Source organism: Grus americana, chromosome 5, assembly GCF_028858705.1.
Source record: "Grus americana isolate bGruAme1 chromosome 5, bGruAme1.mat, whole genome shotgun sequence".
Taxonomy (NCBI): domain Eukaryota; kingdom Metazoa; phylum Chordata; class Aves; order Gruiformes; family Gruidae; genus Grus; species Grus americana.
In genome coordinates this window covers 48,033,998-48,061,939 of record NC_072856.1, presented here as the reverse complement: position 1 = coordinate 48,061,939, position 27,942 = coordinate 48,033,998, and the positions used below count along the sequence as shown (strand labels likewise).

The 27,942-nt window shown below is 34.4% G+C and overlaps 1 protein-coding gene across 1 annotated transcript in view; it reads left to right on the top strand.

The window, feature by feature from the left end:
* Window positions 1-27,942, top strand: part of CEP128 (centrosomal protein 128) — a 133,277-nt gene that overhangs the window by 67,563 nt on the left and 37,772 nt on the right. Inside the window, exons 17-18 of the mRNA XM_054826374.1 lie at window positions 502-561; window positions 2,120-2,312. Coding sequence (XP_054682349.1) covers window positions 502-561; window positions 2,120-2,312 — 253 coding nt within the window. The remainder of the gene's footprint in view (window positions 1-501; window positions 562-2,119; window positions 2,313-27,942) is intronic.

Sequence of the window (27,942 nt, the reverse complement as noted above, 5' to 3'; positions counted from 1 at the left end):
GGCCTCCTTGTCTAGGTGGTGTTTTTATTTAGATGGAGCATTTTTTCCAAGAAAGGTTGGACCAGATGATCCTTGAGATCCCTTCCAACCTGGTATTCTATGATGCGATTAAATATTATGTTATTGTTAAAAAAGGACATACAGTTTCAAACTGAGAATATATACCTTGACGCAGAGCTGCGTTCTGGGGATGTTTGAAAGGCATCATTGTAGGTTTTCTTAGGAGAAAACTACAGATTTAGAATACAGCAACTTACTTCTGTTGCAACTTAAGTTGCACCTTTAAACAAAATCTGTATCAGTGAGTTTGCATAATTTACTTTAAATGTGACTAATTTATGGTTAAATAGTTCTAGTAAACCATTTACAGATAGGATTTCTGAGCTGGATTTTTAGCAAAGAATATTTATTTAATGATATTCCAGTAAGCGGGAAAGACTCTTTCTCCTTTCTGTGTCTAATTCCTGGGTTTATGCCTATTTCTCCCCTACTATTCCGTAGGCAATATCACTTACACCAACGGTGCTGAATGATCCTCATCGCTGGTTAGCAGAAACAAAGGTAATAATCAAACCTCCTGAAATTTTACTAAATAAGCTAATATCCAACATTTATAATCATTCATTGAGAGTGCATTTGAAAAGGCACTTAAAGAGGAAAAGGAAAAATACAAAAGCATTCCTTTGGCAACAATTCTGATATTCCCAGACTGTTATTTCAACTGATGGAATAATTATCCAAATTTTGCTATCAACAAGAAATAGCTGCCTCTATAGCAAAATAAATATCAATGCTGTTTTAAAAAAAAAAAAAATGCATTGAAGTCACTGCAGTGATAGCCTTTAGATCTGGTTCAATTATTTTCAGACAAGAAAAACATGATAATGTAGTCAGCAGGTTAAGTTTCTCCTACAGGGTTATAACAAGACAAGAAATTATTTTAAATAAGGCTGTTATTTTTTTAAATCTAAAGGATATTAGATTGGATTCTTGAAAAAGGAACTATTTTCCTTCCTCCTTTGTTTGAAGCTTTTGAATCCTGTAATTTGGGTGCACATATGCTTGAAAACTTCTTCAAAGTGGTGACTGGTAACTTACAACCCTTGCCTTTCATTCTGCAGCTTTCCTCCTGCTCCCCCAACTCATACACATAACCACATTTCTTATCCAATAACTTTTAAAATGAATAAGTTTCTCATGATCAAAGTGGATCATGAGAAACTGTAGAAGATGTGCTTTTTTTTTTTTTTGCTTCATGTCAAAAGGTCAGCCACAGGAGAATTGACTTAAGGAAAAATTGCAGCTATTTGCGTGTAAGATAATTTAAGGTTATTGGTGATGTATGGTCTATGTAAGACTTGTAGACCAAGAAAGACTGCCACTATAGCAGAGGTAAGATCGGAATCAAAGGAGAAATGTTATGCAGGAAGTATTTTCTTAATTTAGTGACATTGACATATTGTTAGAAACACTTTTTAAAGAGCACCTAATAAGCATTTGCATACGTTTCTCACCTAAGTTTCTTTAGCTACAAGAGGGAAGTCTAGAATGAATGACTACTAAAAATCCCTCCCATTTTTTTCTTTTGTTTTAAATAGGCAGTGAAAGTATTCTTTTACTACTTCTAGATTTACTATATTGACTGTGACCTATCTTATCTATGAGTTCTCTTTTCTTTTTCCTCTGCATGAACCTTAAATATTAACTTTTGCTGGCCAGAAAGAATTGATGTCACTTTTTTTACAATGGATAAATGCTTTCAATTCTGTCAACGTAGAATAGAGAGAGAAAGGTAGGAGGATCTATTGGTGTCTTTGTCAATGTGAATTTCCATACCTACCCTAGCAAATTCATGCTCTTGATTAAAAAAAATAAATAAATGTGTATTGCTTCTTCACATACGATTATCAGCCAAAATGTATGTGTCTATTAAGATTCTTTGAAGGTCAACATATGTCCTCTTAATATATCTGAATGTCCCTTTTTATTATTGTTATTCAGTAATAGGTACAAATAGGAGTAATCTGTGACTCCAAAGATAATTTGATCATTAAACATTTATGTCCTCTTATTTTCATTAGAATTCTTTACTTTTTATTGTCCCTTTTTTTTAACGTAGACTAAGCTTCAGTGGCTGTGTGAGGAGGTAAAGGAGAGAGAAAGTAAGGAAAAAAAACTGCGATGCTACTTACTGCAGAGCCGAGAACAGCTCAAGCACTTTACACAGATGAAGGAGGCTGAACATCAGTATCTCTTTAAACAGATAAAAAAGCAAGAAAAACTTTTGGAAGAAGTTCACAGAGAAAAAAGAGGTATGTTGCTCGTTCCATTTTTGTTAATAAAAGGGAGAAAAATTTTTAAAATTCTACTAATTGTCATTCCTATGGCACATTCAGATGTATTTTATCAGCTGTCTGTCCCTAGGTATCATTGTCTGAAAGCATAATGGTAGAATAAAAACCATAATATAGCTGATATTGAGAATTCCATAACCAAAGGAGCTGGAGCCATAGGTTTTTATGAGAAGAGAGGAGGGAGGAAATGTTGTATGAGGTTAATGCTTAATGTTAAGCCTTAGTGCCATCTCAAGACCTGGACTGAATGTTTTGAGAATATTGCTTCTCCAGCATGCACACAAGTGTGTATGCTTGCTCATACTGTTCCAGCAGAAAAGCAGGTTTCTGAACACATCAGGAGAATGTGGATAACTGACAATCTTACAGGTAGAGCTAAAAGGAATGTGTTCAAAGGAAAAAGAGATGAAGCCAGTGCATCAAAATGATCACTGAGAAAACAGAATAATTGACACAGGATCCAGGGTCAGAACTTCTACATTGAAATGCATTATTTGATTCCACCTCTTTCATATAAAACTTTGTTGGAGAATCTAACTAAGTGTGGAAGAATGGAAGGCTACATGGTGAGGAGACTGTATTTTGACATCTATAAATGACTGGTGCTAACATGACCTGTGGAGGAGAATAAAGTACTTCTACTGAAAGTTTGCATGTAGGTTAACCTTGAGAACTAATAACGTGTCTTGTGGGTTGATGTAGTCTATAAATAGGGCTGAGTTGTCATCTGGTGTACATCTTTTTATTTAGTGTGTTAGACTACTGTTTGCACACCTCATGGTGTCATAGTACAATCTTTCATTGTATTCTGTTGCCTCAGTTTTTGAAAGAAGGTGCCACCTCTCAGGTTTTCTTTTCTTGTGTTTTCTTTAAAAATTTTGTTCTAGCCTTTGTTCAGGACTCAATACTGGTAATGATGGGTTAATTTTTTGTCAGAATATGTACTCTTAATTTTGTTAGCATTACTTTTGTATTTAGATGGATGTAGACTCAGATTAGATGAGAGTAAACTTGTAAGTAAGTGTAGTTATAGCTTCTGGTAGCTGACTTTATTATTGAAAATGTTTTGTGAAATATTGTAACAAATTCAACAATAGCAATAACAAATAAAGGCATTCTTGTAAATATTTTATAGAACAATGCAGGTTATTTGCTTTACAAGAATAGTAAGATCCTGTCGACATTTTCTTGCTCCACTTACAAAGAACTTTGAAAGAGAACATGCTTTGATCTTTCAAGCTTGAATGTTTCTATTATTATCCTTCATTTGTTTAAAATGATAGCGCCAAGACCCTGATATGATATTAATAGTGGTTTAGTGTTCTTTGATTGAATAATTATCTGCTAAGATGATCTCCCTGAGGCCTTATTTGCCTTTTTTAATTTAAGTGCATAGGAAATAAAGCAAACCTTATTTAGTTTTTAATTCTACTGTACCTAATTTGGTTTAGGCTTTGTGGAAAAATTCACAGCCTGCATTTAAATTTCAAGCTATAGGCAAAGATACCATGGTAAATTATTAAACTGAAGAGAGTGGTAAAAAGTAATGCTATTCACTGAGCACAAAAAATAGTATGTAATCTCATACCTTCTATTTATAAAGGCCATTCCTTTGTTCCCTACAAATATGCTCAGTTCCATTTGTTACTTGACGTACTACAATTTCTGTAATTCTAAGTAAATTATGTTCTCTTCTGTCTACTTCTAGAGGCAGATGCTGGTTTAAAGTAGGTAGGGAAAAGGAAGTAACAGTTATAGTTGTTACAGTTTTCTATGTAACACAAAACAGGAAACATGCTTTAAAATTCCACCAAATACAGAATGAGAAATAGGACTTACAGAAAGGTAACAGGATACCGACAATGAAGGCCAGCGTAGGGTTTAAGGCCTGGGGTCAGGATACATGCACATGCTGAGGTTCCAGAACCACAGAGGTATGAAGATAGCAGCAGATGAAGATAGGTAACTTTGACTGCTGTTGGTGGATTTTCCCAAAACATCCCCCTTGCTATATTCACTTAAAAGTATCCATAAAAGATTACTTTTTAAAATATATTTCTGATTTAAACAATGGTAATGGAGTTTACTGTTTTATAGGGAAAGAGGGAGTCAGGAGTGTTTGTAGGAAGCTATTAAGCACCTTGTTGGCTCTTTACACTCCACCTTCTTTTAATGAGATAAATTTGAAACCTGGTCATGTAAAGTGGTGCGGGTTTTGGTTTGGTTTTGATTTTCCTTGGGTTTTTTTGACACTGCCACAAAAACAGTGTTGGAGGAGAGAAGCAGGTACTTCCATTTACAAAGCCTTCATAGTCAGAAAAACCCCAAGGAAAATCAAAACCAAACCAAGGAAACAAAAACCATACCAAGGAAAACCAAACAATAGTCTTCATGTGTGCAAATATATGATTCACCTAATCACACTTGAATTTGATTAGATCTGATAGTCAACAGGTTTTGTGGATACAGATGAAGTTGTTATAATTTGGCCCAGTAGCAGTGTATTTATTTAGCTTTAGCTGCTGTGGTGTCACTGCTAGAAGGCCTGTAGGTCCTCTACTCTTAATAGCGTTCAAGACTTTAGAACAAACATTTGCTGAATGAATAATTAGAAATAGGGAAATCAAATACAGCTGAGATTTACTACAGGTAATCTGAGCACAACTTCCTGGTATTTCATTCATTTGAAAAGATAGCTGGTAGTCACCAAATAACCAATAGATCTAACAGAAGACATAGTATGGCTGTTGTTTGATAGCATTCAACATGGGACTATGTGGGAAATGACTAAGGTAAATGTGATCATAAACTACAAGAACTATAAATTAGAGTAAGGATTGTACTACTGAGTGACAAAGGGGTAGTTGTTGTTGAAAGGGGTAGTTGTTGTTGAAAGGGGTAGTTGTTGTTGAAAGGGGTAGTTGTTGGTCTGTAGACTCACTTTTCATAAGTGAGCTTAGTATGAAGATTAGGAATATTATAATAAACCTTGGAGCCTTAGAAAATTTGATGGCTTTCTCGGTACACAGAAGAAGTGGAATAGCCTTGGGATAATTTAATTTCATTTACCTGATGCCAAGGAAGGAAATTTTATGTAATTTTTTTACCACTTTTTATATCAATTTTGAGTTTGAAGCTGGAATCAGAAATTCATCATGATGTTCACAAACATTGAACAAAGTTTAGAGATCTTTTTATTAATGCACTAAGAAATAGGCAGGTTGACTTGATATTCAATACCATTTTCCTGTGCCACTGAATTAGATGACAGTTCATGTGAAAGTGTATGCAAGAATAATGGATTTACAATCTACATGTGAATTTATTTGGCTTGTTTCGGAGTCATGTCAACGTAGATTGTTCTCTTTAATTTGAGAACTATGGCCTTCATTATAGCAAATCAGTTATTTTTTGTAAGTTGGTAGACAGTACAGGAATAATAGAACACATGTGTGTTAATGTGAAGTCTGAGTACTATTATTCATGAAGTGAGACATTTAAGTATTTATAAAGGGGTTTTTTTATTTTAAAAAAATTGCAAGACAAAAGATGACTACATTTCTTGGACAAATACTCTTACATACTGAATGAGAAGCCCAGGTTTAATTACAATGCAATTAGTAGAATGTAAACATGTAAATAGTTTAATGAATAAATGACTTGGACATGAAAATTGGAAAAGCTACTTTCACAAGGGAAAAAAGAAAACATGGCTAATAGCATAAAAAGGTGTTAAGCCAAAAGCAGAAAGCAATGTATCAAAATCATAGAAAATTTCAATTAAGGAGACGGATTGGGGGTTGGCTTTTGTCACTTAAAGATGAAAAATGGAAGAAGTACTTACAGAATACTGAGACACAGTAATGAAATTACAGGCAAAACCCAGGTGCAGGAATAAAGCAAATCAAGCCAGAATGGATTTACTCTAATTGATAAAAAGACCCTTCACTCTTATTTTTTTAACACCTAAGTATACTTGACAGTTTACTTAATAAAATGGATTTTTCAGTCAAATTTAGTGCAAATGGATGAAAATATTTTCTGTTGCATTTGGAATGATGCAGATTTTAGATGGAGTTTTGAATTGGAAAGACTGATTCTGCGAATGTCCATGGGATGTGGTTGACTGTCTCCACCAAAACAAACCACTTGTCTAAGTACTTAATGTAGTCTAAAAATACTCTATTAATTTAAATTTGCATAAATCAGAAATTATAATAAGACAGAGAAACTGTATTCTCAAGAAATTATTTTTTATTTCCCTTCAACAGATATGATATTACAGTTTATTAATGTTTTTTTTGGAGAAAGAATAAAAATAGAGATTTATGGTGGATATAACTCCAGTAGGTAGGATTAATATTTAAACTGCTTTATTGATGAACATGTTTAAGGAAGTTTTATAAGTTTAAATACATCTACAAAACTCTTAACTACCTAGTTTTTTGCCTTTTCCTTTCTTCACCAAAGCATTTGTAAATAAGATATTGTAGGCTTTTGGATCCTCCTTATGAATTTCTGTAGAAGTGTGAACCTTATCACAGTCCTGTCTGTGGTGGTAAACTGACTGTCTATGTGGTATAATCTGACAAATAGAAGTTAATTAACATAAAGCTTACCAATAGCATTGATCCTTGAGGTCCCTTCCAACCTGGTATTCTGTGATGATTCTAGATTCAACAATGAGAGAATAGTGAATGAAAGAAAATACAGTAATATAGTATAGAGTTTCAGGATTGTTTACAGTGTAGCAGAAGTATCTTAGCTCTCTGATGCATTGATATTGGCCACAGTTTTCTTCCCTCTTGATAAGTGTACTATCCTGGAGAACTGAGAAATTCAGAAGACTAGCGGTATTTTTAAATACCTAAAAACTGATGAGGATGTGGGTTCTGATTTCAGGCTTGCAGAGTTGTACTTCGGATACAGTTCATTACTTAACAGTTATCTAGCATGCCACTCAATGAGATATTTCAGTAAGTAACAAGTCAGATAACAATTTCTTAGACTTCTCCTCTTGAAGTGATTTTGATCTCATAATCAAATTGATTTTAATAGCATTGCACTAAATATTTAGTATTTTAACAAAGTGGACAAGGTCTGAGGAAATAAAAGGTATAAATTCCAGTTTCTTAACTAATTTTCATGTGCATTCTGGAATCACTGACAATGCCAAGGTGTTCTTACACTTCAGAATTAGTTCAAATCACAAAGATGATCTTATTGTTAGAGAAATGTTTGAAGGTAGGAAGAATACTATCTTCCTGAACTGTACCCAAGACCTGGCCCAAATTTCTTTCATTTATCTAATTCTCTAGCCTTATTGGGTAGTCTGAAAAGCTTATTATACAAATCAGTGAAAGTAAAATTTGATACTGGAGCACCCATTTGTTTTACAGACAGATTTGCTTTAGTTGCTGGTTGGTTTAGTCAAAAGAAGGTATCAGCTCTATCTCTTCATCAAGAGTAGAACATCAGCATTTTTGGAAAACATAGCCAAGGTGCTTGCTACAACTTTATTTTTATTATCCACAAGGAAAAAATTCCTGATTAAAAGAAAAAGTAACTTTAAGCTTTAGCAATTTTTTCGTTTGTTTGTTATTGCTTAAATACCTTTAAAATATGGGTATTGTAATTTTGTCATAATTTTTTAATTGAAGGTGTTAAGACTATGTGGCTTTGGGTAACATACTAAATGCTTTAATAAATATTTACCTTCTATACAGAAATATATTTTTTTTTCTGTTACATTAAGGCTCACTTATACTCTAGGAATGAATACAGAGAGGAAACTTAGTATTAATAGATTCTGGAACATAACTCTTCCAAGAATATCTTTCTTCGAATATATTGAAATGTATAGAAGCTAGACATGGTGTGGTAAAGCAGTGAGACACAGAGTCTGCACAGTTCTTTTGTTTCAAGATAATATACTGCTACTTCAGAGAAGACATGGATAGTCAGCAAAGAAATGTTTAGCAAAATAAGACCTAATGTATTTGGCAAGGCCACATCCATTATTTTCTTTTTTATAAAGTGATGTTAGTAAGGCCATAGTGATGTAAGAAGAGCAGGTGCCTTGCTCTGATTTACATAAAGTGCCAGGCGATACAAGCCATATTCTGTACCATTTGTCAGTGTCTACACTCTATAATCACACTTAAATTATTACAGTTTTAGAATTGCTCTGATGTAGATTGTACTGTTAAGTAAGGCTTAAGAAGGTAACGGTTCTAGTCCTGAGCTAGGATAGACTTATGTTAGATGCTTTTGTTGCAAGCACAAACTTATACCAGGCAAGTCTGTGGTGTTATGCTTTATGCATTAAGTTTATCACTCATTCTGTTCTTATTCTAATTACATTCATTGCAATCAAGAGTCAGAAGAAAAAATATTTTTTTGTGTGCATTGTCTTAGCTTTGAGAATACAAAATCAAATTTTAGAAGACATTTTTAGCTAGTTTTAGTGATAGTGTCATCTCTGTTAATCATACAGTTAGCTACTAGTTTAATCACTTGTGACTATAAATCAAGTATATTTTACAAAGATTTTGGTAAAGTGATCTCTGAAGCAAGATATCAAATTATTTTCATTTTGGAGGATTTTCTTTTTAGTCGGGTTCAATCAGAATTATTTTTTAACTGCTGTGGAAAATGTAGATTCAAAGAGCTTGTTACATTAAAGTAGATTTGAAATGTAGATAAAACTTTGCTTCAACAAAATCTTATCTTTCAAATTATATTCTTTTTTTTTTAAAGCCAGTAAGTCCAATTTTTGTTTGAGCCAGGAACACTAAAGCAGAAAGTGTAAAAATTCAATATATAGAGATGGTGCAGCCCATTGAGTGCAAATACACTGACACCGAGCAATCTCTGTTGCTTAAACTGAGAAAAAGAAAAATAGAAAATTGGGAACCAGTGAAAATCAAAATATTGCAAAATCTTTCTATTATGAACTATTATGTTTAATACTGAAGTACATATACTGTTTTGAATATAACTTTAAGCCTTGTTCTGCCCTTTCAGCTTTGTTTCTTTCTTTCTCTCTCATTTGTTTTCTTTTTTTCTTATGTTATCTCATATTGTCCTTGTATGACAACACAGTCCTTTCTGTGGCAGCAAGAAACATCACAAGGTATTTTAAGGTCATGTCTTATTGAACACTGAATGGGAACATCAAGTAGAGAAAATTCTTTTTAAGCATACATAAAGGAAGGAATCTGAAGGGTTTCAGAGAAACTCTGCATAATACATATTTTTGATGCTGAGCATAAATTTTAATTATAATTGCTATTCAAATAATTAATTTCTTCTTAATAGTGTTCTTTCCCTTTAAATAATGTTTGGTTTTTTTAATGTGATGGGGGAAGGAGGAGGGAGGACTTCGAAGTTATTTTAAACTTTGCCAAAATGAACCTGCATTCAGAGTCTTAGAGGAATGGAAATAAGCCCAAATCATTTGGAAATCTTATCCTGTGTTTTTTTTCTATTGGAAAACTGGAAATATCAGTCTGGAGATGCATTGCTCTAATTATCTAGTATTTTGTACAACTGTTTTTGTTTGCCATTATCTTTTTATGCAATCATAAAAATATGGCTGCCATTGTGAAAAAATGAAGGTAAGAGACGGGATCAAACTGTAGCTAAGATGTTTTTAAGACTTCCTTTGATATTTTTTTTGCTTTCTTTCTGAATCACATATTTTAGATGCTTATCTGAAACTTATGTACAGATTTATAGGTTAGAAAGCATGATGTGTCCTTTAAACAATGAATTGCTGAGTTTGTAGTGCACACTAACAGTAAGAGACTAAATTTATTAGTTTTACCTCTTGGTTTACCTACACATACTGAAAACTAAATCAAAATTAACAAATGTAACCTGGGGGATGGGGATTTAATGTATATTAAATAGGTAGAATCTATTATTTAATCTCTTCTTCCTGCTGTGAATGATGACTTTTTTGTTTAAACCAAGCTAAAGAGCTGATGTTCTAAGAACCATTGAGTTTTTGGATTTTGTTACAGCTGTTGAAATGATGGCATAGGAATGTATATAATCACAATTATACCATAACACTGCTTTAATACTGCACAATAAAGAGAATCTTGTAAGCATCTGTACAACTTCATCAGAACTCCTTGACTTAGCATGGAAGGCATTGGCATGCTTTCAGGTTATATAGTGTTTTCATACCAAATCAGTGTCACTGATTTACAACTATCAAAAAAGACAAAACAAAACAAATCCAACCCCAAACAACCAATACAGGCACTTTCAAGCTCGTGTCTTGAATCTAATATTTTCCTGAGAAGTACACAACAGAAACATTCTATCTGTCATTCAGTCTTCATTAGGTAGAAATAACATTCCCAGGAAACTCTTTAATATCTGATAAGATGCCTGTTTAATTAAATAATATGCTGTCTTACAGGAAATGAAACTGAACCAAGGACTCTATGGTCTTCCTACCTATTGCCATAGTCAGTCATTTTAATCTAAAATACAGATGAATCATGTTGGAAATTTGAGTAGAAATGAAAAGAAAGTTCTTGTCTAAGATTTTTAAAATAATAAATCACTTGAAATTAAGAAGTATTTGAAATCTTGTGTATCACTTTATTATATATTCAGTATCTTTTAAAATTAGAGCTAATGTTAGGATTTGTCAGACTGTATTAGAATATGTTAACAGTGCTTATATCTTTTCAGATGACATGGTATTTAACACCCCCCCCCTTTTATTTTTCTTAAAGTGAGTGCTAATGGTATTGTGTATTTGGGAAATTGAAATTTCAGTTCTGTTTCACTACCAAAAAATTTCTCACTTTGAGAAGAGCTTCAGTCACCAGTGAAACGAACTCTTAATGTTGACTGTATACAACAAAACAGTTTTAATTACAGAATAGACATTATAAGTGAATCCTTGAAAAAAAGAAAACAAGCTGGTTGTTTATATATAAGATTAAATTAGTGGTTAATTATCTGTTTACATTGTTTTCCTTCTAGTGGTTTAAAGATGACAAATTGCTAGGTTCTAATCAATTCAATGAATGTATTACTCTGATTAGCATCTTGAAGGTAATAACTCTGTGTATCTGAAGTTCAGCTTTTGTTTCCTTTACTGTTTTGACTAAGTCTCCTTGATTTTAATTTTACAAAATGGGAACTGTGGTACTTTTAAGTCCTTTATGAATTTTGTAATTAAAAACATATTTCAGGATTTTGCCTTTTGAGTCAAGCAAGGCAAGCAAATTAACTATATAGTTCATACAGTATCAGTGATTAGAACAATAAGCTATAAAGTGTTGTTTCCAAATAACAAGTCTCTCTCTGTAATTTATTAAAAATCCACTTGTAATAACAGGCATTTATATTTGAATCTTCTTTATTGTGAGCAAAGAGAGTCCCAGGATTTTGCTTGTCTGTGTCTGTTATGTCCTTAGGATAAGGTCATAACATAGTCTTGGATACAATTTCTGTACTTTTGCAAATTTAATAAAGGATTTCAGTTGCAGGTTTTTAAGCATGTTAATAAACATTGTTGCTGTAAAATATTGTTTTCTTACTGAACAGACACAATATCTGAGTCAGAGATAATATGCTTGCTCCTAGTTATGAAAAAAAAGAGAACTAAGGGTAAAGATGGGTCTCCTATTTCTCAGTCTAATTTCTTAATTCTAGATCATCTTTCTACTCTGAGAATTTTTTAAAATACAAACGTTCATATTGCAATACTTGTTTTCCAGTATTTGACCAGCACCTTTGTGCGATATTATATACTGTCAGTATGTTAATTTCTGTTTAACAAAAAATATTTAAATGTAAAATTTATTCATGTTAATTCTTGTTTAACAATTCTTACACTTTTAAGTGTAATTTTTATTATGGGTTTTTGCTTGTTTTTAGTATATCTAGTATATTGAGATACCTATCACGAGAGAAAGAAACAAAGTACAAAACCAAGAAAATGCACTCATTGAAATATATATGTACTTCATGCACTTCCTGCATATATACATACATACTGCATCAATCTGTTATACATACTTCAGCTGCCTGGACAAAAAATTTGTCTTTTTGATTTTAATTACAGTTGACAACTTGGCCATAAAACATTACTTTCTTGATTAGTTTGAAACTCTAGGAACAGCATTTTCTGAAAATGTTTGAATGTTGTCTGTATAGAAAAAAAAATTTCCATTTGCAAAGTCAAATGACCAGACAGTATGCTATTTCTTGCAAGATACTATATCAAATGCAAAATACTAATGAAAGCATTTTATTCTAATGCAGTGTGCTTAGAATCTGTGAAGCACATTTTTTATTAAGGAAGAGTTCAAAGAACAGAATTAACTTTGCACATTCTTGAGTATAATGCAAAGATTGTAGAATTACCAAAATATCTTTTTATAATTTCAGGATCAGAAACTGAAGAAGTTACTGTACTGTTTTAAAAAATATAATAGAAACTTTTTTGTCCCTCAGTAGTAATCTATGCAATAAAGAGTGGTAATGGTTTTTGGTTGTAGTTATGGCTTTGAAACACATTCTTCAGCACAGTATTTTGGCTCCCATTACCTCATATAGAAAGTCTGACTTTCAAGGAGGTTGAGTTTAGACTGTTTCTCTTATTTCCTTCTTGATGTGGGACAATGCCAAGGAGGCAGTAGCATGGACAGTCAACCGTGTAGTTTACAAATAACAGAAAAGTTGAGTTTTGGTTCATTCTTGGGGAAGACACATGGTGGGTTTTAGCTCAAGCAACAATGGTTTCCAGAGACCTAGAAGCACCCTCCTTCAAACTACTCCACCCCTAGAATCTTACCAACAAAAGTATGCTTAATAATTTTTAGCTAATGCTTAGTGGTGAGATGTCTCATGTATCAAATCAAGGTGAAACCTTAAGATCCAAAGACTGTACTGTGTAGTCTGGATAGAATTCAATAGCATAGAGTCATTATTCTGAATTTTGCCCATTTTTCTTCTTCTCTTAGGCTGACTTTTTTCTTTTGATGCATTCATAAAGATTTAATCCATGCTGAAATATCAATTTAAAGAGTTTGTGCCTGGCTTTATTACCCCTTTACAATCTCATTCCATATTAATTTCTTCTGTTAAGAGACTGTTAAGAACTGGAAATAATCTGAAAGAGTAATTTTAAAATAATTCAAACAATTTTGAATAAAAAAAAAATCTAACTACCTTTTTGCTTCCATAGCAATGAAGCAAGCTTAACAGTTTACAGCTAAAAATGTAAGTAATACTTTACTTCAGACTGTATAGGCTCCATTATTGAATTTGTATATCAGTCTGCTGCTGTCAGTCAACACAAGCATTTAGTTGCATGAAGAACTGTTAAACTGAGTAGTTTCATTTAGGTCTCTGCCCTTATAGTTTGAGTTGTTGAACACAATTAAGGATCCATTAGTAAATGCGTATGTAGAATCCAAGGAGGGGTGTAGTAGGAATAGCAATAGTATTAGTTAAGAAATTGGGGATATTTTGAGATAAGTAGGAAAAAAGAAAATTTCCTTCAAAAGAATCTCATTGCTCTAAAGAAAGAAGCTTTTTTTTACAATTATTTACGACTTATCAAGAGGAGAAATGGTAAAAAGTCTATGTAACAAACTGTCAGAGGCTAAGAAGGTCTTTTGCCTTTCAAGTCCTTAAATACATGCTGAGATCAGGTGAAGGAAGGAAGTGGGTTCTGTCATGATCTTACAGTTTGCCTATCAAGTTCTTAATATTACAAATCGCTATTTTTACCAGGAGCATAATTAAATTGACAGAGAACTTAGTTTTTCAGATGCCTTGTTTCTGTCAAGGCACAAGGTGTGTGATGGAAGTTGGAGGAAGTTTGCATTGCGTAGCTTCGTGTCATTCTTGTTTACAAGGAATAAGGGACTTCCTTTTCTAAAGCTGTTGAGCTGATGCTTTTCAAGTGTATTAAGGGGATTGTAAGTATGTTGAGCCTCTTAAGTAAGAGTAGAATGTAAGAATTCTACTATATGCATGTTCATTCTTCTTAAAAGCTGGAGAAATATTAATGCTTCATTCCTGGACAATAAGACTTATGTACACATAGTAGTTTAATGACATTGTACCATAGACTTTTCATGTATTACAGTGAAACACATGCTGCTAGGAAACAAGGAACAGAGTAGGATTAAGATCTGGCCTTTAAGGTTGGAATATTTCTAACTTATTGCAAAAATATTTTACATTTGAAAAGATCAAAATATTCTATCCTTCCCGATAGTTGTATTTTATATACAGTATGTATATAGCATAATGTCTCCAGGCTCACTTCTGACATTGTGGAAGATTTCATTGTGAGGGGAATAATAACTGGAAGCCTCCCAAAATTTCTTTTTTGGCTCTTTTAAAAATTACTGTATTTTAAAATCTGATGTGTTTACCATGCACTGGAACTCCTATTCTGATTTGATCTTAAAACATTTCAGATTCTGCTTTCTAAAATAGCTTGATTAAATAAAAATAATTCTTTTGCAGTCTTGCTCTAATCAACAGATTATACTTGTTATATGGAAGGAAATTTTGGGTTCCAATGAATTATTTACAATAAAATCAGTATTATTACTACTAAATGATGAAAACTTTCATCCTTACTGTGATTGAGAATCAATGGTGTGACTATACAAGTCATTCAGTTATATGATTAACTCCCATTCTTATGATAATAACAGGTTAGCATATGAAAAATGCACAATGTAAGATATTTTTAGTTTACAAAGTCATAATTTCTTATTTCCTTAAATGGTACTCTAGAGATTAAGTATGATTTAATTGGAGCATTTTATTTGCTGCTACTCATCTTGTATAGTTTTTGAAAGTAACTTCTCTTATTGTTAGTGTCATGGTTTAACCCAGTAGGCAGCTAAAACAACCACACAGCCGTTCACTCACCCCCCTTCCTCCCAGTGGGATGGGGGAGAGAATTGAAAATGGAAAAGAAAAAAAATGAAACTCGTGGGTTGAGATAAAGACAGTTTAGTAGGACAAAAAAGGAAGATAATAACAAAAGAATATACAAAAAGTGATGAACAGCACAATTTCTCACCACCCGAAGTCGATGCTCTGCAAGGCCATGAGCTGCCTTGCCTCCCAGCCCACCCCCCAGTTATATATGGAACATGATGTCATGTGGTATGGAATATCCCTTTGGGTCAGCTCTCCTGGCTGTGTCCCCTCTCAGCTTCTTGAACGCTCCTCGCCTTCTTGTTGGCAGGCCAGTATGAGAAAAGTCCCTAACTGCTTGGCAACAACTAAAACATCAGTGTGTTATCAACATTATTCTCATCCTAAATCTAAAACACAGCACTATACCAGGTGCTAGGAAAAAAATTAACTCTATCCCAGCTGAAACCAGGACAGTTAATTAGGAATCAAATACTGCAAGTTGATGACGATTTGCTACTTTGTAATAATCTAACTTACATGACTAGTACTGTTACAGTATTGGACAGATCCAGGAGCCACTCATGCTGCATCTGGGTTTGGAAGAAATGTGGGTAATCATAGTGTCAGTTCACTGATACAGGTACCAGCTGTAATCAGGGCATTTTTACAGAGTTGTGTAAGAAGTGTGTGGTCATCAGACATGATTCTTTTTCCTGAGCTTTGCTCTTAATGTGAGGCCTGTAGGAGACAAGTCTGGTTTTTTGGATTAAGTAAATTGTTTTCAAGACTTTGCACTGTCTCAGCAGAGCAAACAAGATCCAACAGAAACAGAGTTTATTCCAGAAGGATTTCTAATACTGTTGTCCTTCAGCCCAAGTATACCAGTTTGCTAGTGTATCAAATACATATCAAGACAGGAGGAGGACAAATATTTACAAGATAGAAGTTCTTATTCAATGAGAAAAAAATCTCAATAATTGATAAAGTTAGTCCTTTGGGAGAAATGAACTTTGAGGATCAAATGTGTATAGGAGAAGCACAGTTGTGTGTTGCACTGTGACATTATGTGTAAGGAATAGGACTGGAAAAGATGCTGTCAGAAAGCTTGATACAGTTAGAGAAACCTAGCATGATTAATTTCAAAGATTATTTTGAAACAAAGTTGTCAATGATTTGTATTTTAGTTTCGTTAAGTCTAAATTGTCATACGGGGAAAAAAAATCTGGTCCTTATGTTGACTAAAAGACTTTTTGAAATAAATATGCTGGCAGCAAAAATGCAATGTTGCCGCAAAGTGAAATTATACTAGACAAAGGGGAAAAAGTTATAGAATCCACAGAGAAGGATACAATCTTTTGAGTAAGAGGTATAAAACACTTTCTGAAATCCAACTTTTCATTTTGGTTATTTTCTTGTTTTCTAATAAAAGTTTAGAACCATATTTTCTGCATGCAATTCATTATTTTAGAGCTAGGGCTTAAACCTTTACTTTTAGGCTCAGGAGCTTTAATTTGCTGTCGTGTTTTGTCTTATGCAATATAAACACAAGGGAAGACAAATGTAGGCATTTGTTAAAATTGCTAAAGGATATAAAAATCTTACGTAAATAGCATGAATTTTCAACACTGAGCACACGTTCTGACAGACTAGCTTCCTGTAGAGAGTTCTCAAGAGGCATGAGCAGATGAATATACATTTTAACCTATGTCTGAACAGTTTTACCCTTCAGGGGCATATGCAGTGAAGCACACTTACTATTTGCTTAGTTACCACCTTCTCCATTCCTGACCCTGATAAGAATTCATTCCCAACCTAGGAGATGATGCCCCAGCTATTAAAAGCACTTTTCTGTTTGTCAATATACTTTATAAAGTGTGCTATAAGAGGCATTCATCATAAAAATAATATCAAACATTTTATCAGCTTTGCAAACTTCAGTTTGTTCCTAGCATTTTGTTGAGACTAAACAGACATGCAACTATGATGTAAATAGGTACAAGAATTAGGTGTGTAGGATATACAATGAGTTCTCCCATTTACAGTGGCATTTTTGTGGGATTCTGACGGAGTCATTTTGCCACTTCTTTGCTAAATGTTAATTGAATGTCTCTATCTGTAGAAATTATGTAGTGTTGGGAGAAAGGGATAAGCAATTCTGTAATAAACATAACTCCTTTGCAGCTCTTGTCAACCTCGTAATAAGATTTACAATGTGTGTAACAAAATTTTATATGTTTATTATACTGTTCCTACTGGATATTCATTTCTCTATGTAATCTCCATTGTGAGACTAATATTCTCTTACCTTTTTACTCACTGAAAACAGCAGTCTACATTTGGTTTTTTTTGTGGTCAGTCTCTAGGAATTAGATTGATCAGAAATAAAAAGTCAAGTGTCAATTGAAAATGGCACATACTCCACGGCACAAGAGAAAAACAAAGCTTTGGTGTTGCTATTCAGTTTGTTAAATTGGGGGGAAAAAAATCAATTTATGTTTATATCCCTTGTGCATGAGAAGCAATGGCTAACTTAAATGTTTAATATCGTTCTTCTCTTAATATTCTTTTCTTTTTTAAAGTGTAGGAGATGGGGAGTTATACAACTGCTAGTTGCATTATATTGTGGTGTCTAATACCTGTCTAATTACAAAGAAGGATCTTCTGTAAATTTGGGGAAGTTCTCTGAGACACACTGACCTCTGTGTGTGTGCATGCTTGGTTGAGGTAAATGTTTTCTTAGAAGCTGTTTGGGTCTTAGTGATACATAGGGCCACCTAGTAGAATTAAAAGCTTTCTTATGGCATTTATCAAGGACTGAATTCCACAGAGCTATAACTTTTGTGTGTGCCTTACTCTTCTGACAGTTTATTAAAATGCCCAAGCTGCTAATAGATACCTTGTTTGCAAGATTGGTAGAGAAACTTAATTTCAGGACTGGTATCTTTCAGCTTCCCATGTTATCTGCTGTCCTTTGCTGCAAAGGTTGCAAATGGATTGTTAGGTCTGATCTTCAAACAGCCCAATTAGGAAATACACTTCTGAGCTCCAAAGAATTACTCATCTCAAGTAACAAGTGTCCTCGGCTAGAAAGCTTTCTGTTTTGCAGGTGACAGCCTCCTTCAGTTTGCCCACTTACTTCAATTCAAATGAGTTGTACTAGCTGCTTCAAAAAACTGGATGCCCTTAATCTTTAATCCTTCCTTAGCTGTTAGGTCCAAGATCAGTTCTAGCTATTTTTGCATTAAGATATGCAGCTGCCTTTCAGATGTAGCCAAAAGGAAATTTGCTGATATGCATAAATATGGTTGGGTTGATAAACATCGAAAAAAGAAAAGCCTAGGATATTAAGACAGATAACTCACTGAAGAAAGTGGCATTCAATTTCCTGTTTTGTCATTTATATATGCCATACCATAATTTTTATGTAGCTGCTGTGCCCATAAACATATCAACAGAATTTTCTAAAACAAGAAATGACAAATTATCTTTTCAAGCTTGCAGTTGGTGAATGAAAACAAATTAAGTTTCAATTTCTTTCTGTGTACTCCTGGAAGATTTTATTCATCATCAGAAAGGAAATGTTTCTCCATTCAGGAGAGAAATGTAACAATTATATATTGTATGCAGTGACAAAACAGAATGTTCAACTGTATTTTCTGTTTAAAATGTCAACTACTCTGAAGACCTCACTTTGAGAACATTTCTTACTATATTTTGTTTTATATAATGCTGATTTTTTTTTTCTTTCTAGGTTATTTAATAGGGTTTCTAATCACAACTATGGGAGAAAAAGCCATTGGTCAGCTTGAGTAGATCTGTGCTACAGACAGAGGTGCGATTACAGCTCATGCACATGCAAATCCAAAATCATGACTTAGTGGGTCAGACTGCAGTTTCCTGTTCAATGGAGCCATTTAATGTCACTCTGCAGACAAAAGTCTAAATTCTCTCTCGTTCCCATCTGTGCTACTCACTCCTTCCCTTTTTCATGTCTGCTCCTCGTTGGACCCCTCTGTAACCGTATTTTACTCACTATTAGCCACATAGGACTATCTGTGGGTTTTGCCAGTATACTCTGTTCCCATTGGAATGAACTGAATCGACCTTGGTGGAGATCCAGGTCCAACATTTTTGTCAGGACAAAGTAAGCAAGAGCAATGCACAACCAGAGGCAGGGAGCAGAGACGTCCATGCCTTTTAGCAGATGCAATCTGCAAATGTAATCTGTGATGTGATCTGACCACATCTGGTGGAACTGGAGCACTTAGAGCTAGCACTATTTCAGCTGGGCTTGCACTAGCTTCTGTGGGACATGAAGTAGGAGTAACTACACAGGCATTAGTACCCGAACTAGCTTATTTAAAGCTAACTAAGTGAAGAACTTTACTGTAGTATAAATGTACTATTGGCCTGTTAGGGTAAAAGTTTGCTGGCTTCTCAGCCTCTTGTAAAATTTGAAGTGTTTATTCACTAGCATTGTAGGTTAGATTTTTCTAAAAAAAATTAAAAGAATCTGTTTTCAAGATTTATTTATAATAGGAACATTTTCGCCTGCATTTCAGCACTAGTTGGCAATGTTACTGCAGCATGAGTAATCGACACCTATATACATGATAACAGTTGCGTCTCATAGTAGAATCAAGTTATTATTGGAACGCTGGCATTTAAGGCCTTCGAACCATTGATAATCTTCACAAAATGCTTAGTGGCAGTAATTCAGCAAGGAAGTGGTATCTGTGCCTACTTACAATTGAGTCATTCACAGGTCAGCAACAGATTGCTGAATGAAAAGTCAAAAACCCATACGTTTATTCACATCCCCTGGTCTGGACCTTTGTGATGTATGGAAGATCACATTTACCCTGTCACAGATGATGGAATTCTGTACAAACTGACTAAATCTATTTAAAAAAGAGTGACCATACCTACCCAAAGAGCCAATTGAAATCATTGTGATTGATGCTCTTCAAGATAGTACCAAACCCAAGTATAAGATATGGATATTCTTTGAAAGTGCTCTTGTTTATCTTGACTGATTTTTTTCATCTAGAGGAGATTCTGCTGTTCACATGTTGTCAAATTCACATTTATGCAAACTTGTAGAGGGAAAAAGCAGTTACTGATCAGAGTATTTTAGAGATTATGTCAATATGGTTTCTAACAACTATTTACTAACTGGATTTACATCATCTTCTACTAGCACACTTTTGAAACAATGAAAATAATCTGTTTTAACTTTCGCAGAGACAGAAATCATGAGTGAGATCAGACTTACATGAAACAAATGTCTGCTGACCCAAATAATGTTATATCTAATAAAAAAGAAATAGAAAAAGCCACAGAAACCAAAATGACCAGTAACTGCTGGTTACTGTTGCAAGTTACTATTCTTCTCTCCTATACAGTAAACCTGGTAGACCAGTGTCAAAGGGCTCTCTTTTAGCACAATGTGTTGATTGGAAGTGTTGAAGTGCAGTTACAGGACAATGTTCCTTAGCTCACGTAAGAGGAGGAGGACATAGGCAGTAACAATGCTGTGTTTTTCTTCTATATTCTATCAGTTTTTCATCCTTAACTTTAGCATGTTAAATGGGGAAAAAAAAGTGATATTAACACTTTAACCTTCTGATTTGTTAATCACTGGCATCTTTATTAAGATTGTTATGATGACTGTTGACAGATATAATTTTACACAAGACATAAAGAATGTTACAATATGGGAGTGGCTCACAATTCTTAGGGTTGTTTTGTATTGTCATTGATTTGAGGATAGATTCAACCAATAACTGTATGACTTGTTTTTAATCATAGAATTGTTTTGATTGGAAAAGACCTTTAAGATCATCAAGCTCAACAGTTAACCTAGCACTGCCAAGTCCACCACTAAACCATGTCCCTAAGCACCGCATCTACACGTCTTTTAAATACCTCCAGGGATGGTGACTCAACCACTTCCCTGGGCAGCCTGTTCCAATGCTTGACAACCCTTTTGGTGACGAAATTTTTCCCAATATCCAATCTAAACCTCCCCTGACGCAACTTGAGGTCATTTCCTTTTGTTCTGTCACTTGTTATTTGGGAAAAGAGAACAATACCCACCTCACCACAACCTTCTTTCAGGTAAATCTTCACAGCAATCTTCTGGTTACTGCAGATTTATGGATGTAGTTTTTATAAGTAGATATTTAATTTGTAATCAGGAATGACAGCATCCTGAAACTCCAAACTGTTTTCAAAACAGCCAACCAAGCTATTCATAAAAAATAAATTTTGGCAACTGCCTTCTTGATATCTGGTGTGTCCCATTTTAATTTTCATGGCAGAAGCCATGCCTTCCTTTCAGATAAATTTTGCTTTACTGGATCAATTTTCCATGTTTTGGTTCAGGTTTGTTTTCATTGTACCATTTTTGACAACTGTAATTCTTGTTTGAGACAAAGTTCTTTCTGTTTAAATTATTAATTTATTGTGAAATATAGGTTAAAATAAAATTTTAAGAAATAAATAAGGCATAAAGAGAACTTTAGCCTGTAGTGGTTTTCTCTGTCACTAGAATTATGTTTTAGTAAAGGCTTCAAATAAGAAAAGCTGTGGTGGTGTCATCCTACAGCAGATGAAACAGATTCAAGTACAAGGACACTCTCTCACATAGGAGATTTAATAGTTCCTGCTGAGGAAAAGTAGCTGCTTAGGATCAAGGCAAGTTGGTGGATTAATGAGGCTGCCAAAAACTGAAATACAGGTGGTCTGACTTTATATGCTTTTACATCTCTCTAGGGAAGAGTTGAGCAAATAACGTTTTGCAAACAGAAGGTTTTCTATAGCTCTGCATTTGTGGCTCACCAATTTCTCAGTGCTTCTGTGAGTTAATAGCTATATGCTGCTGTCCCAGCTGTGTTGATTTTGATGTACCGTCTCACTAGATTCTAGAGGAGAGTCTTGATTCTATTCTGGCTGGAATTCAGTTTACTGATTTGGACACTACTTCAGAGAACAAACACTACCTGGGACACCACCTCTGAATTTATAATAGTGACAGCTGTTTAGAGAAGACATTCATAGCTCTGGATGACAAATTCCCATAAAGACTTGCATTGCCATATAGACAGTTCTTCCAGATACAAAGATATGTTTGGCACTCCTTATAAAGATTAGTTGGTACGCATCGCTAATGACTTAAAAGCCACAGTAAGGTCTCTAGATATGATCCACTGTTCCTAGGAGAGCCTCTCTTTGAGTATTATGCCACACATACTTGTTCTGTCCCTCTACTGTAAATTCATCTGGCCCTTTCTCTTTTTTCTCATTCTTCCCACCCTGTGTCTCTTCTTATAGACACCTTATAACCTTGCTTTTACTTGAACTCTGGGTTTTTTTTCTCTCTAATCATGTGGCATGAAAGTATGTAGCTTGACCTAAAAGGAATTTTGCAGTAACAGAGGCCAAGAAGACATTTCAGATTTAAGAAAATTGAATGCCTGTGTTGAAAAAATTCAAATTCTGAATACTGACTGTCAGCCATAGTCCGCTCACTCCAGAAGTGGGAATGTTCTGTGGCTCTTAATATGGACAGCTAGTCTGCAAACACTTTTGATCACATATCCCCATCAGTAAAAAATCTTTGAGCATGCATCCCTAATATATCTTTATTTATAATAAATACACATATAATAATACATATATATATAGATAAATAAACATACACACCTTTGCAAGTGCAACCCCACTGAGCTAGAGGACCATTATTCTGGGCCTTGATCACATTTTCATAATGGTGCCATCTTTGATTCAGGATAAGACAACATTTTTATTTTATCACTTCAAAGTTAGCCTTCTGATATGTCTGTGTCACTAAGTGTTTCTTACTGAAACTTACTACAGCATCTAGGAAGTGATGCTTCCTTTGGGAAGTTGTTCTTCAGTCATTATTTAACTAGAAACCTTAAGGTCCCTCAGGAGCTGTTTGGAATCCGCTACAGCATGTTTGCTGGTACACAAGAGTCATTCAAAGGAACATAATGAATTGAGTAGTTGTAGCTGTTCTTCACGATATGTTAGCTGCATATATATACACAATCCTCCTCCTTGCTGCTCCTACAGTAGCTTTCAACTGAGAATCAATATGGTCCAAAATAAATATGGTGGACATAGTTTAACTTCTCTCTTCCAGCTAATAAGTCAGACAATTAATAAGACATAATGAAATTTTGTGCTGTTTTCACCTTTTGCATTCATAAGAATATCTTTTGCGTGGATTTCAGTACACTTTAAGTCTCACATCAGCTATGTGCAGATAGGGAAATGTTTTCTTTAGCCATTTTTAAATGAAGCACAGAAAATTTCCCAGGAAGATACTAACTTGAGTGGCAGAGCCAGGAATAGAACTAAAAAGTCATACGTAAGCATTAGGGAAAAAAAAAATCTCATTCTTTTGATAAAGGCCTGTTTTAAAAACATGTAAACAGCACATTGGAACCTATAATTTTTTGTTTGGTAAACTTGTAGTATAGTTTTCTGAATGTATTTAATCTCATATTCAAACTATTCTAATGCAAGCATATTTGGACTGTAGAAGGGGTTGCAGCAACTCAGCACAGTATCTTCTATACTTAAACTGTGTATGTGAAATACATACACTGAATTCAAAAGTACAAGAGTGGATATGTAAGGCAGACGCTGTAATATTTCAGGTAATAGTAGGTACAGAGGGGTTACAGAGCTGATGAGGAGAATTTAGTACAGCTTCTTAGGACAAATGAAAAGTTGGAATAGGTTTCCTATATGAAGTGTGGGAGATAGTTCGCTTTTGAGTATCTGCATCAAATATGAATCAAAGTGAAAAGGAAATAAAAACAGAGAAATAATGGTGTGAACCATAAGGAAGAATTATTGAAGGAAGTAAATTAGAGGCAAAATTTATACATGTAAAGTCTATGACAGTCCAGGCATCATGTTTAAAACCAAAGGAAGCACTTTTTTTACACAGTACATACTTCAGTTATAGAAACTCATTGTTGCAAAATGTTCTGACATCCAAAACAACAAACAGGTTCAATGAAGAAATAGTCAAGTTCGTGGCGGTCAGACAGAATGTGGATGGCCCAGATGCGGGCCTTCTCCTTAGGTGTTCTCTCAGCTGCTCGTTGCTGGAAGCTGCCATTGGAGTAAATAACATTACCTTTTTTTATCTTCCTGTCTTAATATCCACTTGTGCTTACTCTCTCAAGTGGGATATAGGCTGAGTGATTTTAAGCCTGACCCAGTAAGATACCACTAATCCTAAAAGTCTCATAAAAGTCATGAGTACAAGTATGACTTGAATAGAAAATTATCTGAGAATCTTAAGTTGCACTTCTCTCTTGTCCCTCACACCCCCCGAATGGTTACATTTCCCTTCTATATGTTATCCTTTTCTTTCCCAAAAGCAATTAGCTTCTTCACAATAAGGAAATATAGACCAGGCCAGCACTGAAATGTGAACATTTAAAAGTTGTGCTAAAAAATACCAAAACTGCCTAAGCTTCAGGGAATAGAAAGAAAACACAGTATGTTCTGTTTCCTGCATAGCAGTAAGTCTCTTAGGGAATCTGAACAGTGAACTGTTTCCTTCTCTCTTAGCAACAGATGCCTTTTTTCTATTCTCTGTTATGATTGTGGGTGCTGCTTCAGGTTAATGCAAACAAAAGCACCACTGTAGGTTTAAGAATCTGCTTTGAAGTTCCACAGTAAAAATAAAAGTGTATACCTAAAAGATATCAAAAGATTGGATTCATTAAAAAAACTTCAAGGTTTTGTGTAAAGTTTATTCTTTTGAAATATTGACTATATTACTGAAGACTACCGAAGCTACTAAATTGCTAGAATTTATAAAAGCAAAGAATATGGCAAAAGGGAATCCCTTTTTTAAATGGTATTCTTTTGAGTTTGGAGGTCTTTTTACGTGTGGGTGAGAAAAATATTGATTTAGCTACAGAAACAGCTGTTTGATTCTTGGTGGTGATGAGCACTGCATTGATTGCAGTGGTGGTAACTAAACTATAATCTTTAAAGACAGTGGAATGTACTCAACGTTAATATAACAGTTTGCTAATGGACTAGAAAGTTCGAATCAGTATTAAAAATCACTTGAGACTTTTTATGTTCAGCAGAAGCTAAAACAAACCAAAAAGAAGCAGTGACCTTTGAGTTTGGCCATGAAAACTATTAAATGAAAACTATTAACCATCTGAATACAATTCCAAAAAAATAATAACTTTTGAGATTTCTCCCTGCTTTATCTTCATTCACTAAACCTATGAATGTGATGGGGATCAAACTAGCAGGATAGAAATATTCTATATCTTAGAGATACTGTATGTTGTATTCAAGTCAAACAATATAGCCTTTAACTTCAGAGATTTATTTATTTATTTGAGTCTTGCTCGGGATTACATAAACACATTCCGAAATGCTTACAATTAGTGGGCCTTGTTCTACATGAGCAAAATTTAAGGTTCTAAGAAATATCTATTTTCTAGAGCTCTTTTAAGATAACAACATGTTTATGCAGAAATTCCCTTAATGGCCTACATGCATGGCAGGTACTGTTTCAATAAGAGTAGTTTGAAGCGAATCCTGGTACTGTTTTAAATCTCAGTTGTCTTAGTGCCAGGGTGATTTGTGGTGTCTAGCTTGACTGTACAAAGGTCCAGCCTCATTGAAATGTCTTTTTAGTATTGTTTCTGGACCGTGACTGTTGTCACAATACTGGGAGGCCATTCACCAGCATCATACTAACACAAGCACAGGGTGAAATTGCAGTTGTTCTGTCTCTATTAGCCATTGAATATATCTATTCTGAAACATTTTGCTTAAACTGGAAATGGCTTAATTGACACCCCCCCCCCCCAAAAAAAAAATAGTGCCTTCACATCACATTCATTGTGTGAAGGAAAAAACTTGTAAGTGGTATAATATGTGAGTAAGCTTTGCTGTGTAGGCATGTACAAGATAAGTAGTTTCTAGCTGAGAGAAACTGGTTTATTCAGCTGCTTGAAAATCCCTCCAGACTTGATGAAAACCTGCTTGGCTGACTTGCGCATCTACAGGAATGCTGCAGGATTTGTTCAGCAGCTTTGTGGGAAACATATCCAAACGATGATTGAAAGCCATGGGATGTGCATTTGAAGTGAGAATGATAGAAAAGACTTGAAATAAATATACTGTAATTTTTGACCAAAGCAAATGTAAAGATAAAATCATCAGGGTGTCTAATTAAGTGATTTCCCAAGAGTGTGCCATATATTTGTGTAACATAAAACCTAAATTTCTAGGGTTGCAAACTTTGGGAAATCAAAAATAGTTTTGCTAATGTAAAACTGAAAGCTCTGACTTATGTTTTGGAGAAGAACTCTTCTTAGCTTGATGATGCAAAAAATACATTGACGCTTTTCTCCAAACTGCCATTCTTTTCTGGTAATAACCTGGATTTCTTGTTCTAATGCCACATAGTAGCAGTATTTTGTGTGCTCTATGAGTTGCTATATAGTTTCCTGTGTGATCTGCAGCTGCTTCAGAGGGGTGAGAGTCTTGAGTCAGATCTGCCAGCAGCTTGCAGATATCTTGGATAGTTTACAGCATATTAGCTATGTATGCAGAACTGAATTGAAGTGCAAATACCAGCTTCAGAGTAATCTGAATCGTACTTTATAGGTTTTGACAATATGACTAGATATCTGCGACTATAAGAACTGATTTTGTTTACAGTTCTGTATTTGTGTATTCCTCTTTGCTAGAACAACTTGTGGATTAGCAGGTACCAAATTTAAATTCTTAGTGGTGAACATACAAATCTGGTATCAATCCAATTTGTTGACTTTTCTCTGGCACTTCAGTCTTCACAAAGAATGCAAAGCAGAATGTGTTCTATCACTATCTTCAGTTTCTTAAAATGGGAGGTCGTGCAGTGTTTAAAATCCAGTTCCTACGTAATAATGAATGAAGGCTGTTCAGTGTTATTTCTGAAATAAATCTGTGATTTTTAATTCAGGTTTTCGGGAAGTTGCTTGCTCCAGGTAATATAAAGCCAATGTCCTGTTTCCCAGCTTTGTTACTCCCAGCACAGAGGTAAAGGAGTTGAACTGCTTTTTAACATTCTAGACTTAGCTATTGGCACATTAATGGATCAGCTAGGATAAATAAAATAGTGCAGTTGTATTTCACTCATTCCAATCAATAAATATCTGCTTATAAATCTATTTTCTAGTACTTTTCACCAGCAGTGAAAATTACAACGGGGGGTGGGGTGGGGGTGTGGGGGTGTGACAAAAGTCTGTCTGAATAACTGCATACCTCACTTTTCCTCACTTATCGGAGAGTTATGATGGAATATAAAATCTTTATCTCCAGGTTACTACGTTGTTTCAGTGTCAGGCAAACTGCAAAAGATAATGATTCCTATGGAATGTTTTAAGTCATAACTTGTATATTTCCTGGAAGTTCGATCAGATAAATCTAAGCCACTGTGGTATAACTGCAGGGACACTCAGTTGGTGTTCACTGACGCATAGCTAAATGGGATATAAGCCTTAGATGATTAGGAGTTTAACAACTGTAAATAAATTATTTTTGTAAAACTACACAAAAGTATGATCCCTAATTTTGCAGACATTATCCTTAACTTGCT